This window comes from Acanthochromis polyacanthus, chromosome 6 (genome assembly GCF_021347895.1).
Source record: "Acanthochromis polyacanthus isolate Apoly-LR-REF ecotype Palm Island chromosome 6, KAUST_Apoly_ChrSc, whole genome shotgun sequence".
Classification (NCBI taxonomy): domain Eukaryota; kingdom Metazoa; phylum Chordata; class Actinopteri; family Pomacentridae; genus Acanthochromis; species Acanthochromis polyacanthus.
In genome coordinates, this window is record NC_067118.1 from 5,867,148 (window position 1) to 5,885,900 (window position 18,753).

General features: G+C 41.3%; 1 protein-coding gene across 27 annotated transcripts in view; it reads left to right on the top strand.

Annotated features, from left to right (window-relative positions):
* Positions 1-18,753, top strand: part of LOC110950027 (NACHT, LRR and PYD domains-containing protein 12-like) — a 67,890-nt gene that overhangs the window by 43,988 nt on the left and 5,149 nt on the right. For 9 of the 27 annotated variants that reach the window (XM_051949963.1, XM_051949969.1, XM_051949966.1 and 6 more), the window contains 3 exons: positions 14,348-14,521; positions 16,117-16,290; positions 18,119-18,292. The exons of 5 other annotated variants lie outside the window; for them this stretch is intronic. In XM_051949963.1, the coding sequence (XP_051805923.1) occupies positions 14,348-14,521; positions 16,117-16,290; positions 18,119-18,292 (522 nt within the window). Of the gene's footprint in view, positions 1-6,306; positions 6,590-11,764; positions 11,870-12,418; positions 14,271-14,347; positions 14,522-16,116; positions 16,291-18,118; positions 18,293-18,753 lie in introns of all 27 variants that reach the window. 13 more of the 27 variants (XM_051949965.1, XM_051949972.1, XM_051949978.1 and 10 more) reach the window with 9 other exon arrangements.

Sequence of the window (18,753 nt, forward strand, 5' to 3'; positions counted from 1 at the left end):
ACGATTAAAAGCTCGAAGTTAAAAGACACAAAACCAGCAGCATGAATCCAGAACTCTGAGGACTTTTATTTGAGGACTAAATACATATTTGAGGTGATTTTCATTTCCCAAAGACACAAGAAGCCATTAATATTATTATTCACAAACACATTTGACAGAATTGTGAGAGAAAGATGTTTCTACAGATATATTTACTATTTTGATGATCATGAGTCATTTGGCGTAAAATCTAAAACATTTCACCACTTTTTCTTTGCTTTAAATCATTTTTACTTGTTTATTTCCTCATAATTTGTGATTATTTAGATGTTGTTTGGACACATCATGACATTTTTAAACAAATAGATCTCATTTTCACCAAATATTTTAATGTGGAAACAATCAGATCATAACCAGTCCACAGTATTATGTTTGTAATACGTTGTTGATATGATGTAAAAATAAATGAGTATCTGTGATTAATCTGTTTTTGACATTTGATTTAACAATGGACTGACTGTTGCTGGAATGTTCAAACTATTAAGGTGTAAACGCTCATTTATTCCACTACCTAGTGGTCGTAAAGATCCTTCCATTGGACTGATTTATTTTCTGAGCAGTTATTATTGAGGTGTTTGGATGCGGCTTTGACAAACTGCAATTCACATTTGATGACATTTCTCATCATTTTCTGACTGTAGAATAATAAAAATGTCAATTGGGTGAATGTTAACAAAAATGTGGACTACATTAAATACATTCATTGCGATATGCAGAGACTGCTTTAATCTGAGCAGATATCAGCCACATCCCTGATGGCTCTACACAACAGGATGGATCTGCTGCTGACAGAGACTGGTGGTATCTGTGCTGTTTGGTGCTGTGTGCTCTACTCTGTTCCCAATAACACAGCTCCTGGTGGCTCAGTGACCAGAGCATTAGAAGGACTTGAACTCTCTCACAGCAGATGGCAGAGCTCTCTGACCCTCTGGAGACTGGATGACTGGTGTATCTAGGAAGCACAAAGTGATCTTTCTTTCATTATGGTTTTTATTGCCACCTCTGCTGGAACACTAACAGGTTGTGGATGTTGTTGGATCACCTGCTTGCGTACTCTGATTAACTGACTCATCACCATCTTATCAGCTGCCTCTTCAACACACCTGAACATTATTTGGATGTGGAGGATTTCTGTGATGAGATGAAGTTTCTGAAAGGAGGGATTGATAGGATTTATTATTTTAAAGGCACTGCTAGCTGAACGCTGAAATTGAAATCACACATGGGTATTACAACATTGATATTAATACTGTTTATCGTGCAATTAATGAGTTGTGTTTGACCTTTAAGGGAGAGCGATGGATTCCAGCATTAACCCCAGGCTCTGAAGGACTGAATACATGAGGGACACAACCAGGGACAACGTTTCACACACACACACCTAAAGATAAAAGAGATTTGGCTTCACAGTTATTCCTCTTTCCTTAGAAGGTAACAACTAATTGCATCGAAACTGTGAACCCATAAAAATCCTCCCTATGAGACACCACCAGTAGCTGCATTACATCACAGCTAATAAAGGACTAGATAGACAGGAAGAGGTTCTTGGAGGTTCTTTTACAGGATGTGGTTCTTGGAGATTGGATGAATCGTGTGCCAAGATATATGGACACATCTGTGCACCAACTGATGGAGATCGAAGTCTAAACCACGGTTTATCCCCATCTTTAGCCAATCACATTGTAGAATAAAATGTGTTCATATCAGACTTCATCCTTTTCTGGGTGATCTTTCACACAGAAAATGTCCTTATACAAGACTTTTTTTGAGACACTGATAAGAGAAAATGAACAGCTTAATTGGAGAGAAATATTTTGTCTTCTGTCTCAAAAAATGAACAAGCTCAACACTCAGAGGTTTGCTTGAGATTGACTGTTTCCTGTCAAAGCTTAAACAGGAAACTGATGGTCTTTGCTAAAGCTTTAGTTCCTCTTTAATAAATGTTGAGATACAGATGGTTGTCTCCGTGTGAAGCTCCTTATAAGGTAAGAACAGCAGCTTTCTCTGTTAAACTTGGTAGATTCTGTCCACAAATGAAAGCTCCACCTTCACTGCACTTTAACTGCAACTGGACAGTCAGGACAGACAGCTGTTCATCATGTCCTCCGTTCAATGTCGACGTGTGTTTGTTGCAGAAGTTCCGTTCTGATCCAGCAGCTAAAGAAAAGAGTTGTGGGAAATCAGTTTACAGCATTGACTGACCGAGTCTGCAGTCAAATTTATTGGTATTCGCCTAATGCAAGTTAAAGAGAGTTCTGGAGATTTAAAATGGTTCTCAACTCACACAGAACCAGAGATTATTTGATCTAACATTTCCAACATTGTAGATTCTGAGTGAATGACATAATGAGAAATAACTGAACATGTCAGGCTTTTATATTTTATACTTGAGATGTTGCTGTTCAAACCAGGGCCGGAGTGGGACTCATTTTCAGTCCTGGAGTTTCATGCCTCGGAGCGGCCCACTTTAGATCACAACCTATTATTATTAAAATCATGTAATTATAACCTTACATATTAAGTCTACAATAGCTGTAAAGTCTTGTAATTCAGTGTATTTTCTGAAATATTTCCAATTCAGTGCAGGTAAGGGTTGCTTCACAACGTGGATTTATTTCAACACGAGTGCACATCTCCAAAATTGTTCTTTACAGCAATATCAGGATCAACACTCAACAAAAATAAAAATGCAACACTTTTGTTTTTGCTGCCATTTTTTATGAGATGAACTCAAAGATCTAAAACTTTTTTCCACATACACAATATCACCATTTCTCTCAAATATTGTTCACAAATCTGTCTAAATCTGTGATAGTGAGCACTTCTCCTTTGCTGAGATAATCCATCCCACCTCACAGGTGTGCCATATGAAGATGCTGATTAGACACCATGATTAGTGCACAGGTGTGCCTTAGACACTGGATAAAAGGACACTGGGCTGAATCCCAAACCGCCCCTACACACTCCCCTACACTACCGAGTGTCCACTCCAAAAGAAGTCACACTCACAGCTGTGGAGGGCACCTATTATTGAAGGGAGAGGGTATAAATACGATCGTCAGGAATGGACGCCCTGTCGCCTCACCGGAAAACGGAAGACGTCATCGCCATGGTAACACAAAGACGCCTACTGTGCATGGCTGCAGCACTGTGGCACAGGTTACAACTAACAAGGATCGCTGCTGCTTCCAGAAGACGAAAGCATCCCACTTTTTTTCACTCACGTGTTTTCCAATCCTATTATCTGGCATTTCAAATCCAACAAATGAATGAATGAATGAATTATGTCAGTTGTGTTCAAATTTTAAGGTGTCAGGGGGTGCACAATTAAATCAAACGTCAGCAGAGAAGAAGATTTGTTTCTTTTGATTTATCTTTTTTTTGATGTTCTGTCAGTGTGAAAAAGGAGTGGGAGAAATAAAGGACGCATGCGGAACTTACATCGATATGTTGTTTCCTCCTCCATTTCGACGTTGCACTTCCTGAAAAAGTTGTCCAGAGTGAGCATCGATGCAGACTCGCTATTTAAGGGCTGAACAGTCCACTCTCCCTCCGCACTACGCGGTTTGGGACGGCCCTTAATATGGAGGACCCTCTGCGGGAACGCGCAAACGGAGGGTAGTGTGTAGGGATAGTGTGTAGGGGGCGGTTTGGGATTCAGCCTGGATCTGCAATGAAGCAGTTCCACAGGAAGACAGTAACACGGAAGTTCCCTCCATGAGCTCAGATCCTGCTTGGTAGTCCAGACCTCAGAGCTGTTTTCATGCTTCAGACTGAAAACACTGATAAATAGTGAAATACAGCAGAAAGAAATCCAAGATTACAGCTTTTATTACTGTCAGCAGAAATGTTATCAGAAGACTCCTCACAGAAGTTTGTGTTTTGTTGAAAAGTTGAAGAATGAAATGTATGTGGAGTCCATCAGAGACATTAATTGCAATAATGAGCCGTTTAGTAGCAGTCAGTGTTTGGTCTGGACTCTGAACAGGCTCAGTGTAAAAATTAAAGCCTGATATGAGGCTCTGATTCTTTACCAGATAGAAAAGCATTAACCTGAAGGACATTCTTGTGCCAGGGATTGTTCATAAAACAAAATGACTCAACAAAAATCAATAAGAAATAAGGATGAAATATTACTGAGAATCCAATAATTGAGCTGAAATAAGATGAGAATAGAAAGTCTGAAGTCAAACTGGTGAAGATACTGAGGAAGTAAATGAATATTGCACATGATCCTGAAGCTGTACACATTTCCAATAATACTGACATTATTATTCATCTTTCAGTGTCCAGTATTTTCTTCTATGAAATTAATGTGTTGTTTAGATTCATTCTTCTGGCTCTCAGAAAGTTTGATGCTTTCAGCTGTTTAACAGTCACAAGTAAAACCTGCACAGAGAACCATCATTCAAAGCTCTCAATAGACGGATTCTCAGATTGTTCAGAAGTTACAAATCAGTTGTGTCTAACGAGGTTGACCAGCGATCCAGTTGATGGCAAGCCTCCCAGTCCAACTTTGAGCCTCCACCACACCATTCAGTGGATTCTGTGATAGGATTGTGTCAGTCCCACTAACCGACACCAACGAGAGCCACTTGGATACTTTTGCTTGACTTTGACTATTCCCTTCTCTTATTGACCTGAACTCTGATTGGATCTACAATGAAGCAGTTCCACAGGAAGACTTCAAATGCACATTTTATGTTTTTCTGAGTTTAATGGGCCCGTAGATATTGTACTGTACTGATGTTGTGCACTGTTTAAATAGTTTTCCAAAACTAAAACTTCACAATAACAACTTATACCTGTGTCCAGTGGTCATTTCTCTTTCTCCAAGCTCCTACTAACCTAGGTAGCGACGTGTACATACTCAGAAGTGGGTTACATGTAGAACAAAAATAGTTCCAAGACATAATACAGGGAGGTCTGAGATGAGTATCGTCTGAGCCTAATGAAGTTACAATACGGCTCACAGTTTCTTCTTCAATGCCAGCATCCAACAAGTAACAGTCCCATGTCCTCCAAACTCCTTCCCCTTTGTCTCTTTGTTGACAAAGGCTGGAAGTCCTGATCTCTATGGAGGTATGTGGTTGACAGTTCTTATTGAAAGGTCCATAGTTAGGGGTCTCTCTGCAACCAGCATTTGGTTATGGATTTTTTGGATGCAGCAGAGAAGATGTTTTAGAGGTGATGATTGTTAGATTCCTGGACAGCAGACCACTCGAACATGCTGAGTCTTAGTCATTTTGGATTTCTGCTTTGGTGTTCTAAAAAAGTCGATCAGTGACTTCCAACAGAAGTCCCTCCAGGTCAGAGAGTTACAATAGAATAGAATAGAATAGCCTTTATTGTCATTGTACCGGGTACAACGAGATTAGGAGTAGTTGAGCACTGAGACTTCCAGGCCTGCAACCAAGCCTCCTCAGGAACTTCCACCCTCATATCCTTCTTCCAGCATGTTCAGACAGAATCAGTCCAATCTTCTTTCATTGATACAATGGCATTTCCTAATTTACCCATAATCCTTTTAGTGTTCTCCTCCTTGTAGGCGTCTATGAAAGTCTGAGTCAGCTGTGAGCAAGGTTTAGATTGTGGATCTCTGAGCTCATTACAAATGCTGTACTTGTAGTTATCTATAGAAGTCCTGACTGTTGAGTTTGTGTGCTTGGCTCATACCCGAGAAGCTCTCAGTTTCCCCATTTAACATAATTCTACTAAATGCAGTGATATGGTGGCATTGGACCCACTGCTTGAATCTATGATCAAACAGTGTTGGGGTGAAGTGAGGATCATAAGCCGACCAGCTCAGCATTTTTACCTTTCTGTAGAGTTTAAACCTTGTAACTGCCTCTAGCCACGCTTTAACAGAAAGACTGTTTCCTTCAGACTGTTGACAGGACGAGGACTGACTGATAGGATGTCCATCAGTGAAAACTTTATTTCTTCTCAGGCTCTGATCCTGGACTCCAGTCTGATTCTGACCCTGGACTTGTTCTGTGAAGGATCAGAGTTCATGTTTATTTGGGGCCTCTGCTGGTCAAAGTGTAATAATGTGGGATCATCTTTGTCTTGTGGCCCAGTGACTGCAGAGTGACTTCCATGAGTCATATTTAACAGACACCAGTGAGCGCCCCCTGCTGGTTCCCCTCAATGTTGCTGTCAGTGATTCTGTAGGATTAACTGCAGTCCTGCTGCTACGCAACAACCTCCATCACACCATCAACACAACTGTCCATTAACTGCTGACATGTTCTTTGACTTCATCAGGGAGCCACGATGACATCAGAGGTGCTCTATAAGATCCTGGCTGATCTGGATGATGATGAGCTGTCTACATTCCAGTTTTTCCTACGCCAGCCCAACAATGTTCAAGGCCTCCCAGCCATCACAAAGAGCCAGCTACAGACAACAAACAGGTGTAAAACTGTGGATGTGATGGTGGAGACTTATGGAGATCAGAGAGCTGTGCAGGTGACCAGGGTGGTTTTAGAGAAGATCTCCAGGAATGATCTGCTGCAGAGGCTGGCTGCCAGCAGCTCAGGACCAGAAGGTCAGTCAGAAGACAAGAACAATATGATATCATTTCAGTCAGAATGATGTATGATGATGCTGCTACAGTTTAAAGAGTTCAGGTTCTGTCAGTTCTTCCTGTGTCCACATATAAGGTCAGGTCCTCTGTAAAATCTACTGATCAACCCTATGGACTTAATGCTGTCCCCTGCTGGTTAAACCTTGATATGACACCGAAATGAGTTCTGTTTGAGCTGACCTTCTGTGGAAGCAAAGCATGTCCCACCTGTCCTCATCAAATTTTGAATCGATCAGGCAGTTTCTGAAGATTCCTCTTTCATACTGTTTTGCTGGGAGTGGTCCTGCAGTGTACAACCAGAGAGAAGCTTACCAATCAGCTCTCAGTAAGGGCAGAGACATGTTGAAGCAGCTGCTTTCCAAATCATAAACCTTTAAATTTAAATACATACTACAGTTGACCTCACAAAGTGTTCACTGTGTCCTGCAGTGTGCATATAATTAGAACATACTACTTCATAATATGTTCCTTAAACTCTGACTATCCCAGTCTGTAGTAATGTGGTGTCAGCTGACTGTGAGCTTTCAGCAGCTCAAACTTTTTTTCCATCATTATCTTTTCATTGGGTTTTTAAGGTATTTCCACATACAAACATGGAAAAAAGAGAGAGAACAACAGTAATAACCCAAAAAAACAAACAAAAAACAAACAAACAAAAACAAAAACCAAAGGCTTCTCTGTTTTATACTGTGTGGTTAAACACAAATACGTAATTCACCCATAATAAGAGTGTGGAGTATCAAAACAAGAAAAAGAGAAAGGAGGAAATAAAAAGGAATATTATTTTAGGACATCGCAAAGGACACTGCAGAGGACTACCAATAACTATGCCTCCTCCTCCATCTCACTCCCCATACCACCCAAATCCACATTTTCCATGTATTCAATAAAAGGTCCCCAAACGTTTTGAAATAGTGACCGTTTCCCTTTTATAATGTAAGTAATCTTCTCCATAGGTAAAGTTGTAGATATTTCTTTAATCCAGTTAATGAATTTTGGTTTACTTGTACTTCTCCATGAGATTGCTATAACTCTTTTTGTGAGCAGGAGACATAAATCCAGGGCAGTAATTATTTTTCTAGAAATACAATATCTGTCAGGATATAAACCGAGAATAAACAATTTAGGGTCAAGGACTAATTGTATCCCTAAGATTATCTTTGAAGCTTCTTTAATCTCCCACCAGAACTGTTGGACTTTACTGCATTCCCAAACACAGTGAGAAAACGTCCCCCTCTCCTCTCCACACCTGATACACAAGTCTAGGATGTCATTATTGTACTTACTAAGCTTTTCTGGAGTCACGTATGTCCTCATTAACCAGCTATATTGCAGGACTTTGAGGCGAGTATTGGTAGTTTGTGTTTGTGCTTTAGCACACGCTTCCTCCCAATCCTCAGATGACAAGTCCTCCTGCAAATCTTGTCTCCAGGCGTTAAGTTTACGTAAAGAAGATTCCGAGGATCCCCCTGCCAGCATATTATACAGTCTGGAGATAATTCCCTTTCCAAGGCAATCTTTTTTCATTTCAATTTCCAAAGTGGACAGTGAGGGGATTGACACACACTGGTTTTGAGAGGATCTAATAAAGTTTCTCACCTGTAGAAATTTAAATTGATGTTTGCTTGGAATGTCATACCTGGCAATCAACTCCTCAAATGACATCAAAGTTCCAGCCTCTGATCCCATGAGGTCCCCTATTGTCTTTAGACCTTTTTCAGCCCATTTTCTAAAACCAGAGTCTGATTTGCCTGGAGGGAAAAAGTGGTTACCCCATATCGGGCTGAAGTGTGACAGAGAGGAGGATTCCCCCAAGTATTTCTTCATCTGATGCCAAATTATAATCATATTTCTAACGATAGGGTTTTTGGTCTCTTTTTTCAACATTTTGATTTTTGCTGAGTATATGTACTGAGGGAAAGGGAGAGGGGTTGAACAGTTTTCCATAGTCATCCAAGGTGGGGAGGATTTATCTGTAAAATAATACATCATAGTCCTCAACTGAGCACACTGCCCAATAATACCAGAGTGGGTTGGGGCACTTAAGGCCTCCTCTATCATACGGTAGATATAGGAGTGATAAGCGTAGCCTTGGTTGTCTATTATTCCACAAAAAACGTACAAACATTTTCTTTAGAAGTGAGAATAAATTAACAGGAGGTGGCAATGGAATGTTCTGAAACAAGTACAGAAGTTTGGGCATTACATTTAATTTAAGAACATTAATTCTTGCTATAAGCAATAAGGGCAGGGAGTTCCATCTATCTATAGAGGAAGTAATTGAGTCTACCACTGGGTTGTAGTTAACCCCGACAATATCTCTTATACACGGCACGATCTTAATTCCCAAATATGTAAAACAATCTACCTTTCTGAATTGGAACGAGGCTTCGGCACTATTTCTTTCTTCTGAATTAAGTAACATTAGTGAAGATTTGTCTTTGTTTACTTTATACCCTGATATCTTTCCAAATGTGTTTATTAGATCTAACAGGGCTGGAATAGAATTTTTCAATTTTTTCAGGAAGAGAATAACATCATCAGCAAATAATGCAATTCTGTGTTTCTGTTGACCGACTGACAGACCAGTTATACATTTATGGGACCGCACTGCAATGGCAAATAGTTCTATTGCTAGAATAAATAATAAGGGGGACAAAGGGCACCCCTGCCTACATCCCCGTTTTATTTTAAATGGTTTAGATATGATTCCATTTGTTATTATTTCAGCATAAGGTTCATTGTATAAAAGTTTAACCCACCGACCGAAATTATCCCCACAACCAAATCTTTTTAATATTTCAAATAGGTAGGGCCACTCAACTCTATCAAAGGCCTTTTCGGCATCCAATGATAGCAAAGCAGTATCTGATTTTTCTTCCTGATTATAAACAATATCCAACACTCGTCTCACATTATGAAATCCCTGCCTACCTACAATAAATCCATTCTGGTCACAGGTGATTATATAGGGTAATATTTTCTCCATCCTATGAGCCAAAATTTTGCAAAGTATCTTTAAATCTACATTAAGAAGACTTATTGGTCTTAAATTTTCACATTTGTTGCGGGGTTTACCAGGTTTAGGTAGTAAAGTTATCAGGGCTCCTCTTAATGAAACAGGGAGGGTTCCTTTTTCAAATGACTCCGAAAACATATCGAAAAGTGGGGACAGCAATTTAGCTTTAAATTTTTTATAAATTTCTGCCGGCAACCCATCTGGGCCTGGTGTTTTGCCCGTTTTCAAATGATCTATTGCTATAGATATTTCTTCTTTAGTTATAGCTGCACCGAGATCTGAATTCATTAATTCTGAGATATTGGGTATTTGGAGGGTATCCAAGAAGAGATTTTGTTCTTGTCCCACATGTGTTATTTCTGAGCTGTATAGTTTTTAAAAAAGATCTTAAAAGTTTCATTGATTTCTAGAGGGTCAACAATAATTTTTCCATCACTAATTTCAACTGAGGTAATACTTTTCTCATTTTGTAATTGTCGAAGGCGCCAGGCTAAAAGTTTACCGGGCTTCTCCCCCTGGTCATAAAATGCCTGCTTAAGATGCAAAAGATGTGAAGCAGCTTTAGAGGCAGAAAGCTCGTTATACTGTGTTCTTTTTAACAGAAGTTTTTGATGAATATTTGGGCATAATGTTTGATAGTATTCCCTCTCAAACAATTCAATCTCTGCTTCCAACTTTTTAGTTTTCTGATATGTTTGTTTTGTCTTATAGCTCGTAAAACTAATTATCTGACCTCTTATGTAGGCCTTAAAGGCTTCCCATCTTGAAGAGGATGATGTTTCATCTGCATTGGTTTCAAAAAAGATATCGATTTGGTTATCTATGAAAGATATAAATTCTGAGTCTAGGAGCCATTTTTGTTTAAATCTCCACCTAGGGGGGTCTCTCCTTAGCCTCAGATCTTCATATATTAGTGAATTTGGTGCATGGTCCGATATTAAAATGCTGTCATAATGGCAATCCTTTATTTTATGTCTCAGATTGGCAGAGACCAAAAAATAACCAATGCGCGAAAATGATTTTTGCGTACCTGAGAAGCAAGAGTATTTTAAGCCCTTGGGATTCATATCTCTCCAGATATCTGTCAAATTAAGCTCCTCCATAAAATGCTGAATAGTTTGTCTACTTTTAGAATGAGATGTATCAATGCCTGAGTCTCGGTCCAACTCCGGATTCAATGTGCAATTAAAGTCCCCTGCTATAGCTACCAGACAGAGATGAAATTGTGAGAAAAAGATTATGAAAAAACTTTGGGTCATCAATATTTGGAGCATATATATTAATCAGATTTATTTTTTCCATAATAAGCATGCCCTGTAGAATGATATACCTCCCAGTCTTGTCTTTAATGACTCTTGTCACATGAAATGGTATGGATTTATGAATCAAAATCATAACTCCTCTTGCCTGAGAAGTAAAAGGTGCTGAGCAGCTCAAACTTACTTCTATTTCCATGACACACTGTTAAATGCTATGACTGTTCATAGAATGTGGGTCAAAACAACCAGAAAAACATGTTAGTTTGCATTTTACCAAATCAGTTTGAATGTGGTCGGACATCTGGGCAGTTCTGACGTACCATATTTGACATAATATGTAGTGGGACGTACTCCATCTTTTTCTGTGCATACCATCTGGCATGTTAGTATTTTGTACTATGTAACATTACATTATACTTTTAAAACATCAGTGATTTACCACACTGAAAATGTCAAGTCTTCAGAGGATTTGAATGAAGCAACAAGGCAGCCATGTTGGCTGACTATTTTAAGGGGACACTGTTTGCTGCATCCTGGGCTTAGCTACACCACTGTGACTGTGATGACTGTGGCTACTTTAAAAAGACAGACCTTCTTCCCTCTATACCAGAAAGATAATGAGGTGAAGCCAGAACACTCTGTTCTTCAAAATGGTCTGGATATGCCAGACTAATGTTAGAGTAACACTGGGTTTTACTTTGAAGGAGCAATTTGGTGTCAGAAAACCAGAGTTAGTCAACACCATAAACTCATCAACAAATGTAAACATAAAGTCCCTTCTAAGTCTGTTGTAACTGAAATAAAAAGATATAAATTCAAAGCAGTAAATGGAGAATGTAATCTCTGTCTGTCTGTCAGTGCATGTCAGTGATGTTGGGGAGACTTCAGAGAACAGAGAACCTTCCTCCTCTCAGACTCAGCCTCCCCTTCCTCAGACTGAAGGTAAAACTGATGGATTCATTGGTAAGTAAAGAAAGATGGCAGCAGTTCGGGTTAACCCTAACCCAAAATGGAAACTGAGTTTAATCAAGTTGTTCTGTAAAACACAGAGAAGTGTTTACAATAGAGTTGCACGAGGCAGCACATTGTATTGTAGCATAAAGGGTCTTGCTCTAATAAGAACTCTAAGAACAGCCTAAATTTGGAGTCAAGGAAATACGCCTACCTTCTGACTGCCTCCATCCAGATTCCTGTCCTGATTTCTCTGATGTTTAACTCATCTGGGTAGCCCTTTAGCTGGGTTGTCCTATCAGTCAGTTTTTTTCAGTCACTTTCCTCCAAATGATCAGGGTAAGTTGCTGCATTATGTGTAGAGGTTAGGATGAAACCACCAGAAATAAAGTTAGACAAATGTCACACAAACAGTTGCCCAACTTTTTATTATCATCAGATGTTGTAAGTGACGAATTAAAAGTCCAACCTCTTTTTAGTTGCTTGTGTTTATGTTTTCTAACAAGAACAGAGGTTTCTGTAGACACACACCTCACACTCTTCCCTTCATGTTTGACACAGATGAGACTGTTCCTGTACCAGAACCACGCCCCATCAGATATTACCAAGAGAAGCTTCAGTCAAACTTCCAGGACAAATTTCGATGTGCAAAAGAAGGATGGGCAGCAGATAAGCAGCGTCTGGTTGATATCTACACAGAGCTGTACATCACAGCTGGCCGGGACGTGCACGTCAACACACAGCATGAGGTCTTACAGATTGACAAGGTGTGGAAGCCAGCAGACACAGAGACACCGATCCAACCCAGAGACATTTTCAAGCATCCTTCTGGAGAAGACATACCAATCAGAACAGTGCTGACCAATGGAATTGCAGGAATTGGAAAAACATTCCTCATGCACAAGTTTGTGTTGGACTGGGCTGAAGCAAGAACCAATCAAGACGTGCATCTTATTTTCCCGTTCACTTTCCGTGCTCTGAATTCACTGCAGGGACAAGAGTTTGGTTTGGCAGAGCTCATTCATTTCTGTATCCCAGAAACTAAAGACGTTACAGTGGAGGCTCTGAATTACATCTTTACAGCTCTGCAGTCATCAGGAAACAGCAGCTACCACAAGAGCAGATTCAAACTGCTGTTTGTGTTTGATGGACTGGACGAGAATCGCCTTCATCTGGACTTTGATGTCGACTACATTCGCTCTGTGGACGTAACAAAGTCAACTAAAATAGAAGTCCTGCTGAGGGAACTCATCAGTGGAAAACTGTTGCGCTCAGCTCACCTCTGGATAACCACACGGCCTGCAGCAGCCAATCAGATCCCTCCTGACTGTGTGGACATGGTGACGGAGGTCAGAGGGTTCACCGACCCACAGAAGGAGGAGTACTTCAGGAAGAGATATAGAGATGAGGAGCAGACCAGCAGCATCATCTCCCACATGAAGACATCACGAAGCCTCCACATCATGTGCCACATCCCAGTGTTCTGCTGGATCACTGCTATAGTTCTGGAGGAGCTGTTGGAAACCAGAGAGGGAGGAGAGCTGCCCAGAACCCTGACTGAGATGTACTCAGAGTTTCTTATAACTCAGATTGATCACACAAAGGAAAAGTACGGTCCAGAGAAGTGCCTTCAGTACATTAAGTCATTAGCTAAACTGGCTTATGAACAACTGCAAAAAGGCAACCTGATCTTCTATGAGAAAGATCTGAGAGAAAGCGGCATCGATGTGAGTGAAGCCTCAGTGTACTCAGGAGTGTTCACAGAAATCTTCAAAGTAGACCGTGGACGGAAAGAGAAAGAGAAGATGTTCAGCTTCATCCATCTGAGTGTTCAGGAGTTTCTGGCTGCTCTTCATGTCCATCTGACCTTCATCAACTCTGGAATCAACCTGCTGGAAAAAAAAAAAACAACATCCTGGCAGTCTAAACTGTTGAGAAAGAAAGCTTATCCAACAACAGCTTTCTACCAGAGAGCTGTGGATGAGGCCTTGCAGAGTCCAAATGGACACCTGGACTTGTTTCTCCGCTTCTTCCTGGGTCTGTCACTGCCGACCAATCAGAAAAAACTACAGGATTTGTTGAGAAAATCAGACAGCAGCTCACAGACCAATGAGGAAACAGTGGAGTACGTTAAGAAGAAGATCAGTGAGCGTGTGTCTGCAGAGAGAAGCATCAATCTGTTCCACTGTCTGAATGAACTGAAGGATGTTTCTCTAGTGGGGGAGATCCAACAGTCCCTGAGATCAGGACATCTGTCCACAGATAAACTGTCTCCTGCTCAGTGGTCAGCTCTGGGCTTCATCTTAATGTCATCAGGAGAACATCTGGACGTGTTTGACCTGAAGAAATACTCTGCTTCAGAGGAGGTTCTTCTGAGGCTGCTGCCAGTGGTCAAAGCCTCCAGCAAAGTTCTGTAAGTAGTTGGAGACTGAGGATGCTTTTTCATTTTCCTTCCATTTCATCAACATAATCTGCTTGTTGTCTCTTCAGACTGAGTGGCTGTAATCTGTCAGAGAGAAGCTGTGGAGCTCTGTCCTCAGTCCTCAGCTCCCAGTCCTCCAGTGTGACAGAGCTGGACCTGACTAACAACAACCTGAAGGATTCAGGAGTGGAGAGACTTTCTGCTGGCCTGGAGAGTCCACACTGTAAACTGGAAGCTCTCGGGTCAGGACTCATCAACCTGTTCAACTGATGACCGTTTAAAATGTATTTTTATTCATGATGACCAGAACAGCTGAGGTGGGAGGTTTTCTGTATTTGTCTGACTCAGATCAGTTCTGTTACTGACCTTTAGCACTAGTTTCTCTTATTGAGGCCTCTTTAATAACAGGTACTTAACAACCTGGAACCTGAATCACAGTTCCAGGTTCTGTTTTAGTTTTCACTGTTTGACAGACAGAATAGAATAGAATAGAACAGAATAGAATAGAAGATCTGCTGCTCCACAGCATGCAGCAGGAGACCAGGAGGTTTTCTGTGGTCGACCAAAAGAAGTTGGTCTATAAGTGTTGAGGGAGGTGAGTCTGGATCACAGTCTCTGCTGGGCCTCCAGCACCTGATGGGAGATCTTAATGGACCAGTGTGATCAGCAGAGATGTGGATTGAAGACATGAAAGATGAAAGAAAGCACCATATTATCTCTACCTCCTCCCTGTGGATACAGAGAACAGAGGATTTGCTGTTCTTTAATCTCCAGAAATTCAATATAACTACTTTGGTTTTTGTTGTGTTTACATCCAGACTGTTATCAGATCACCATTCTGTCAGATGATGAACCTCCTCCCTGCAGGCTGTCTCATTCTTGTCCATCATCAGTCCTACTATGGAGGTATCATCAGACATTTAGAGGATGGTGTTGTTGGGGTGGATGGAGGAGCAGTAATGTGCAAAGAGAAAGTTCTGCATCAGTCTGAGGACACAAACCCCTGAGATGTTCCAGTATTCAAGATGAGATTAGATGATATCTGGTGCTCCACCTGATGCTCTGAGGTCAGTTTCTCAGGAAGTCCAGCATCCATGTGCACATTGAACTGCTGAAGCCCAGGCTGTTCAGTTTCTGGACCAGTTTGTGTGGAGTATTGTGGTAAATGCTGAATTCAAATCCACAAACAGCATCCTTCCATGTATGTTGTTTTGGTCCAGATGTGTCAGGTCTGTGTGGAGAGCTGATCTGATTGGACCCTCTGTTGTCCTGTTTGCTCAAAATTCAAACTGATTGAGGTCGGCAGGGATGGCAGATTTAATATGGAGGATCACTCTCTCTTTAAACATCTGGTGATGATGGGGGTTACCGCAACTGGGGATAGTTGTTCAGGCAGTTCTCTATGACTTTTTTGAGGATGATTGTGGCCCATTTAAGGCAGATGTGGAATACAGACTGTTGGCATGAGAAGTTGAAGCTGGTGGTAAATACTTCTGGTAACTGTTCTTCATCGTCCTTAAGTATCCGTCCAGAGACTCCATCTGGTCCAGCCTCTCCTCTTGTGTCAACTCTGTGCAGGGTGGATCTGTCCTGATGTTGCAGCTGTTTTTGAACAGATCAAATCATTTACTGCCCAGCTTCAAAGTAATCTGATTACTGTAGCGTGCTACACTTTGGATGATTTTCACATCTAAATAACATTGCAGAGGGCTGGCTTCACTGCTCCTGTATGCTGGACACAGTGGAATGTATTTGTTTTGTAATTCACTGCTGTCTTTTCAACAGGACAGAAAATACTATACTTAATGTATTACTTTTCTTATGTTTGTCTCTTCAGACTGAGTGGCTGTAATCTGTCAGAGAGAAGCTGTGGAGCTCTGTCCTCAGTCCTCAGCTCCCAGTCCTCCAGTGTGACAGAGCTGGACCTGACTAACAACAACCTGCAGGATTCAGGAGTGGAGAGTCTTTCTGCTGGTCTGGAGAGTCCACACTGTAAACTAGAAGCTCTCAGGTCAGGACTCATCAGCCTGTTCAACTGATGACCATTTAAAATGTGTTTTTACTGATGATGACCAGAACAGCTGAGGTGGGAGGTTTTCTGTATTCATCACAGAACCACAACCTGTAAGAACCTGTGAAGTCTTGGTTCCAGGTTCTGTTTTAGTTTTAGGTCTCTGAGATATGGGAGCGCTTGACTATGAAGGACTTTGTTGGTCAAAAGGAAGATTTTGAACTGGTCATAGGACAGGGGTGATGTGTTCACAGGAGTGGGTGAGGACGCGGGCAGCAGAGTTCTGGATATACTGAAGTTCATTGAGGACTTTTGAAGATGAACCATAGAGAATGCTGTTGCAGTTGTCAATTCAGGATGTGATGAATGTGTGGATGAGGGTTTCAGCAGCAGGGAAGGAGAGTGAGCGCATTGGTCTCTGAAGTGCTGACTGGGTGTATATCCATCCATTCTCTATACACCGCTTTATCCTCACTAGGGTCACGGGGGGTGCTGGAGTCTATCCCAGCTGACTCGAGCAAAGGCAGGGGACACCCTGGACAGGTCGCCAGTCAGTCGCAGGACTACATATACAGACAAACAGTCACTTTCGCATTCACACCTACGGGCAATTTTAGAATAATCAATTAACCTCAGCATATTTTTGGACTGTGGGAGGAAGCCGGAGTACCCGGAGAAAACCCACGCATGCACAGGGAGAACATGCAAACTCCATGCAGAAAGATCCCAGGCCCACCCCGGGATTCGAACCGGGACTGGGTGTATAATTAAAAGTTAAGAGCTGGGATTTGCCAGTATTCAATTTATACCCCGATACGAATCCAAAGTCCGTCAGTGTTTGTAATGAAGTTGGGAGGGAGTTGGCCGGGTGAGTCCTGTACACCAGAACATCTGCAAACATCGCTGCCTTGTGTTCTCCTGCCAGTAAGATTCCCTGTGTCTCATCATTCTGTCTAATCAGTTGACTTAAAGGCTCTATAAAGAGTGCAAACGGGACTGGGCTGATAGGAAACCCCTGTCGACATCCACGTTCCAACTCAAAGGACCCTGACAGAGAACAATTTATTCTTTTTGTTGCTGTCGGTTTGTTTTCTAGACCTTTTTTTGTCTGTATGAAGTTTGAATGGAACTGAAATTTGTGCAGTGTTTTATATAAGAATGACCAGTATACAGAGTCAAAAGCTGTTTCTGCATCCAGACTCACAATGGCTGCTTCAGTTTGTTCCTGGCCTATCTTCTGAATCACATGTAAGGTACGCCTGATATTATCTTGAGTTTGGTGCTGTTTCATGAAACCTGTTTGGTCTAGATGTATAATTTTGGGTAGGATCCTCTCTAGTCTTCTAGCTATTATTGAGGCAAAAAATTTTATAGTCCTGACTTAAAAGACTAACTGGTCTGTAATTCAAACAGCCCAACACATCTCCTCCCTGCTCAGGAAGAACTGTTATTACAGCTTCACGCCAACAGGGGGCAGTCTCACCTTCCTGTAGCACTCAATTAAATGTTCTCAGTAACAGGGGAGTCAATGGTTCTTTAAGCACCTTATACCATTTGGCCGTGTATCCGTCTGGCCCAGGGCTTTTACTGGTTTTTAAGTTAGCCGTATTCACTTCCTTGACTGTTATTGGTGCCTTTAAGGCTCCATTTTGAGCATCTGACACTGTTGGGAGATTCAAACACAGACTCCACATTATGATTGTTAATTGACATAGTGGGATGTATTTATTGTTAAATTCACTGCTGTCTTTTCAACAGGACAAAAAATGCTATACTTAATGTATCACTTCTCTGTATTACTTAATGTGCTATTTATTTGTCTCCTCAGACTGAGTGGCTGTAATCTGTCAGAGAGAAGCTGTGGAGCTCTGTCCTCAGTCCTCAGCTCCCAGTCCTCCAGTGTGACAGAGCTGGACCTGACTAACAACAACCTGAATGATTCAGGAGTGGAGAGTCTTTCTGCTGGACTGGAGAGTCCACACTGTAAACTGGAAGCTCTCAGGTTAGGACTCATCAACCTGTTCAACTGATGACCGTTTAAAATGTGTTTTTACTGATGATGACCAGAACAGCTGAGGTGGGAGGTTTTCTGTATTTGTCTGACTCAGATCAGTTCTGTTACTGACCTTTAGCACTAGTTTCTCTTATTGAGGCCTCTTCAACTACAGGAACTTAACAACCTGGAACCTGAATCACAGAACCAGAACCTGTAAGAACCTGTGAAGTCTTGGTTCTAGGTTCTGTTTTAGTTTTCACTGTTTGACAGACAGAATAGAATAGAATAGAATAGAATAGAATAGAATTGAATAGAATAGACGTGAGTCTGGATCACAGTCTCTGCTGGGCCTCCAGCACCTGATGGGAGATCTTAGTGGACCAGTGTGATCACCAGAGATGTTGCCGAAGACATGAAAGATGAAAGAAAGCACCATATTATCTCTACCTCCTCCCTGTGGATACAGA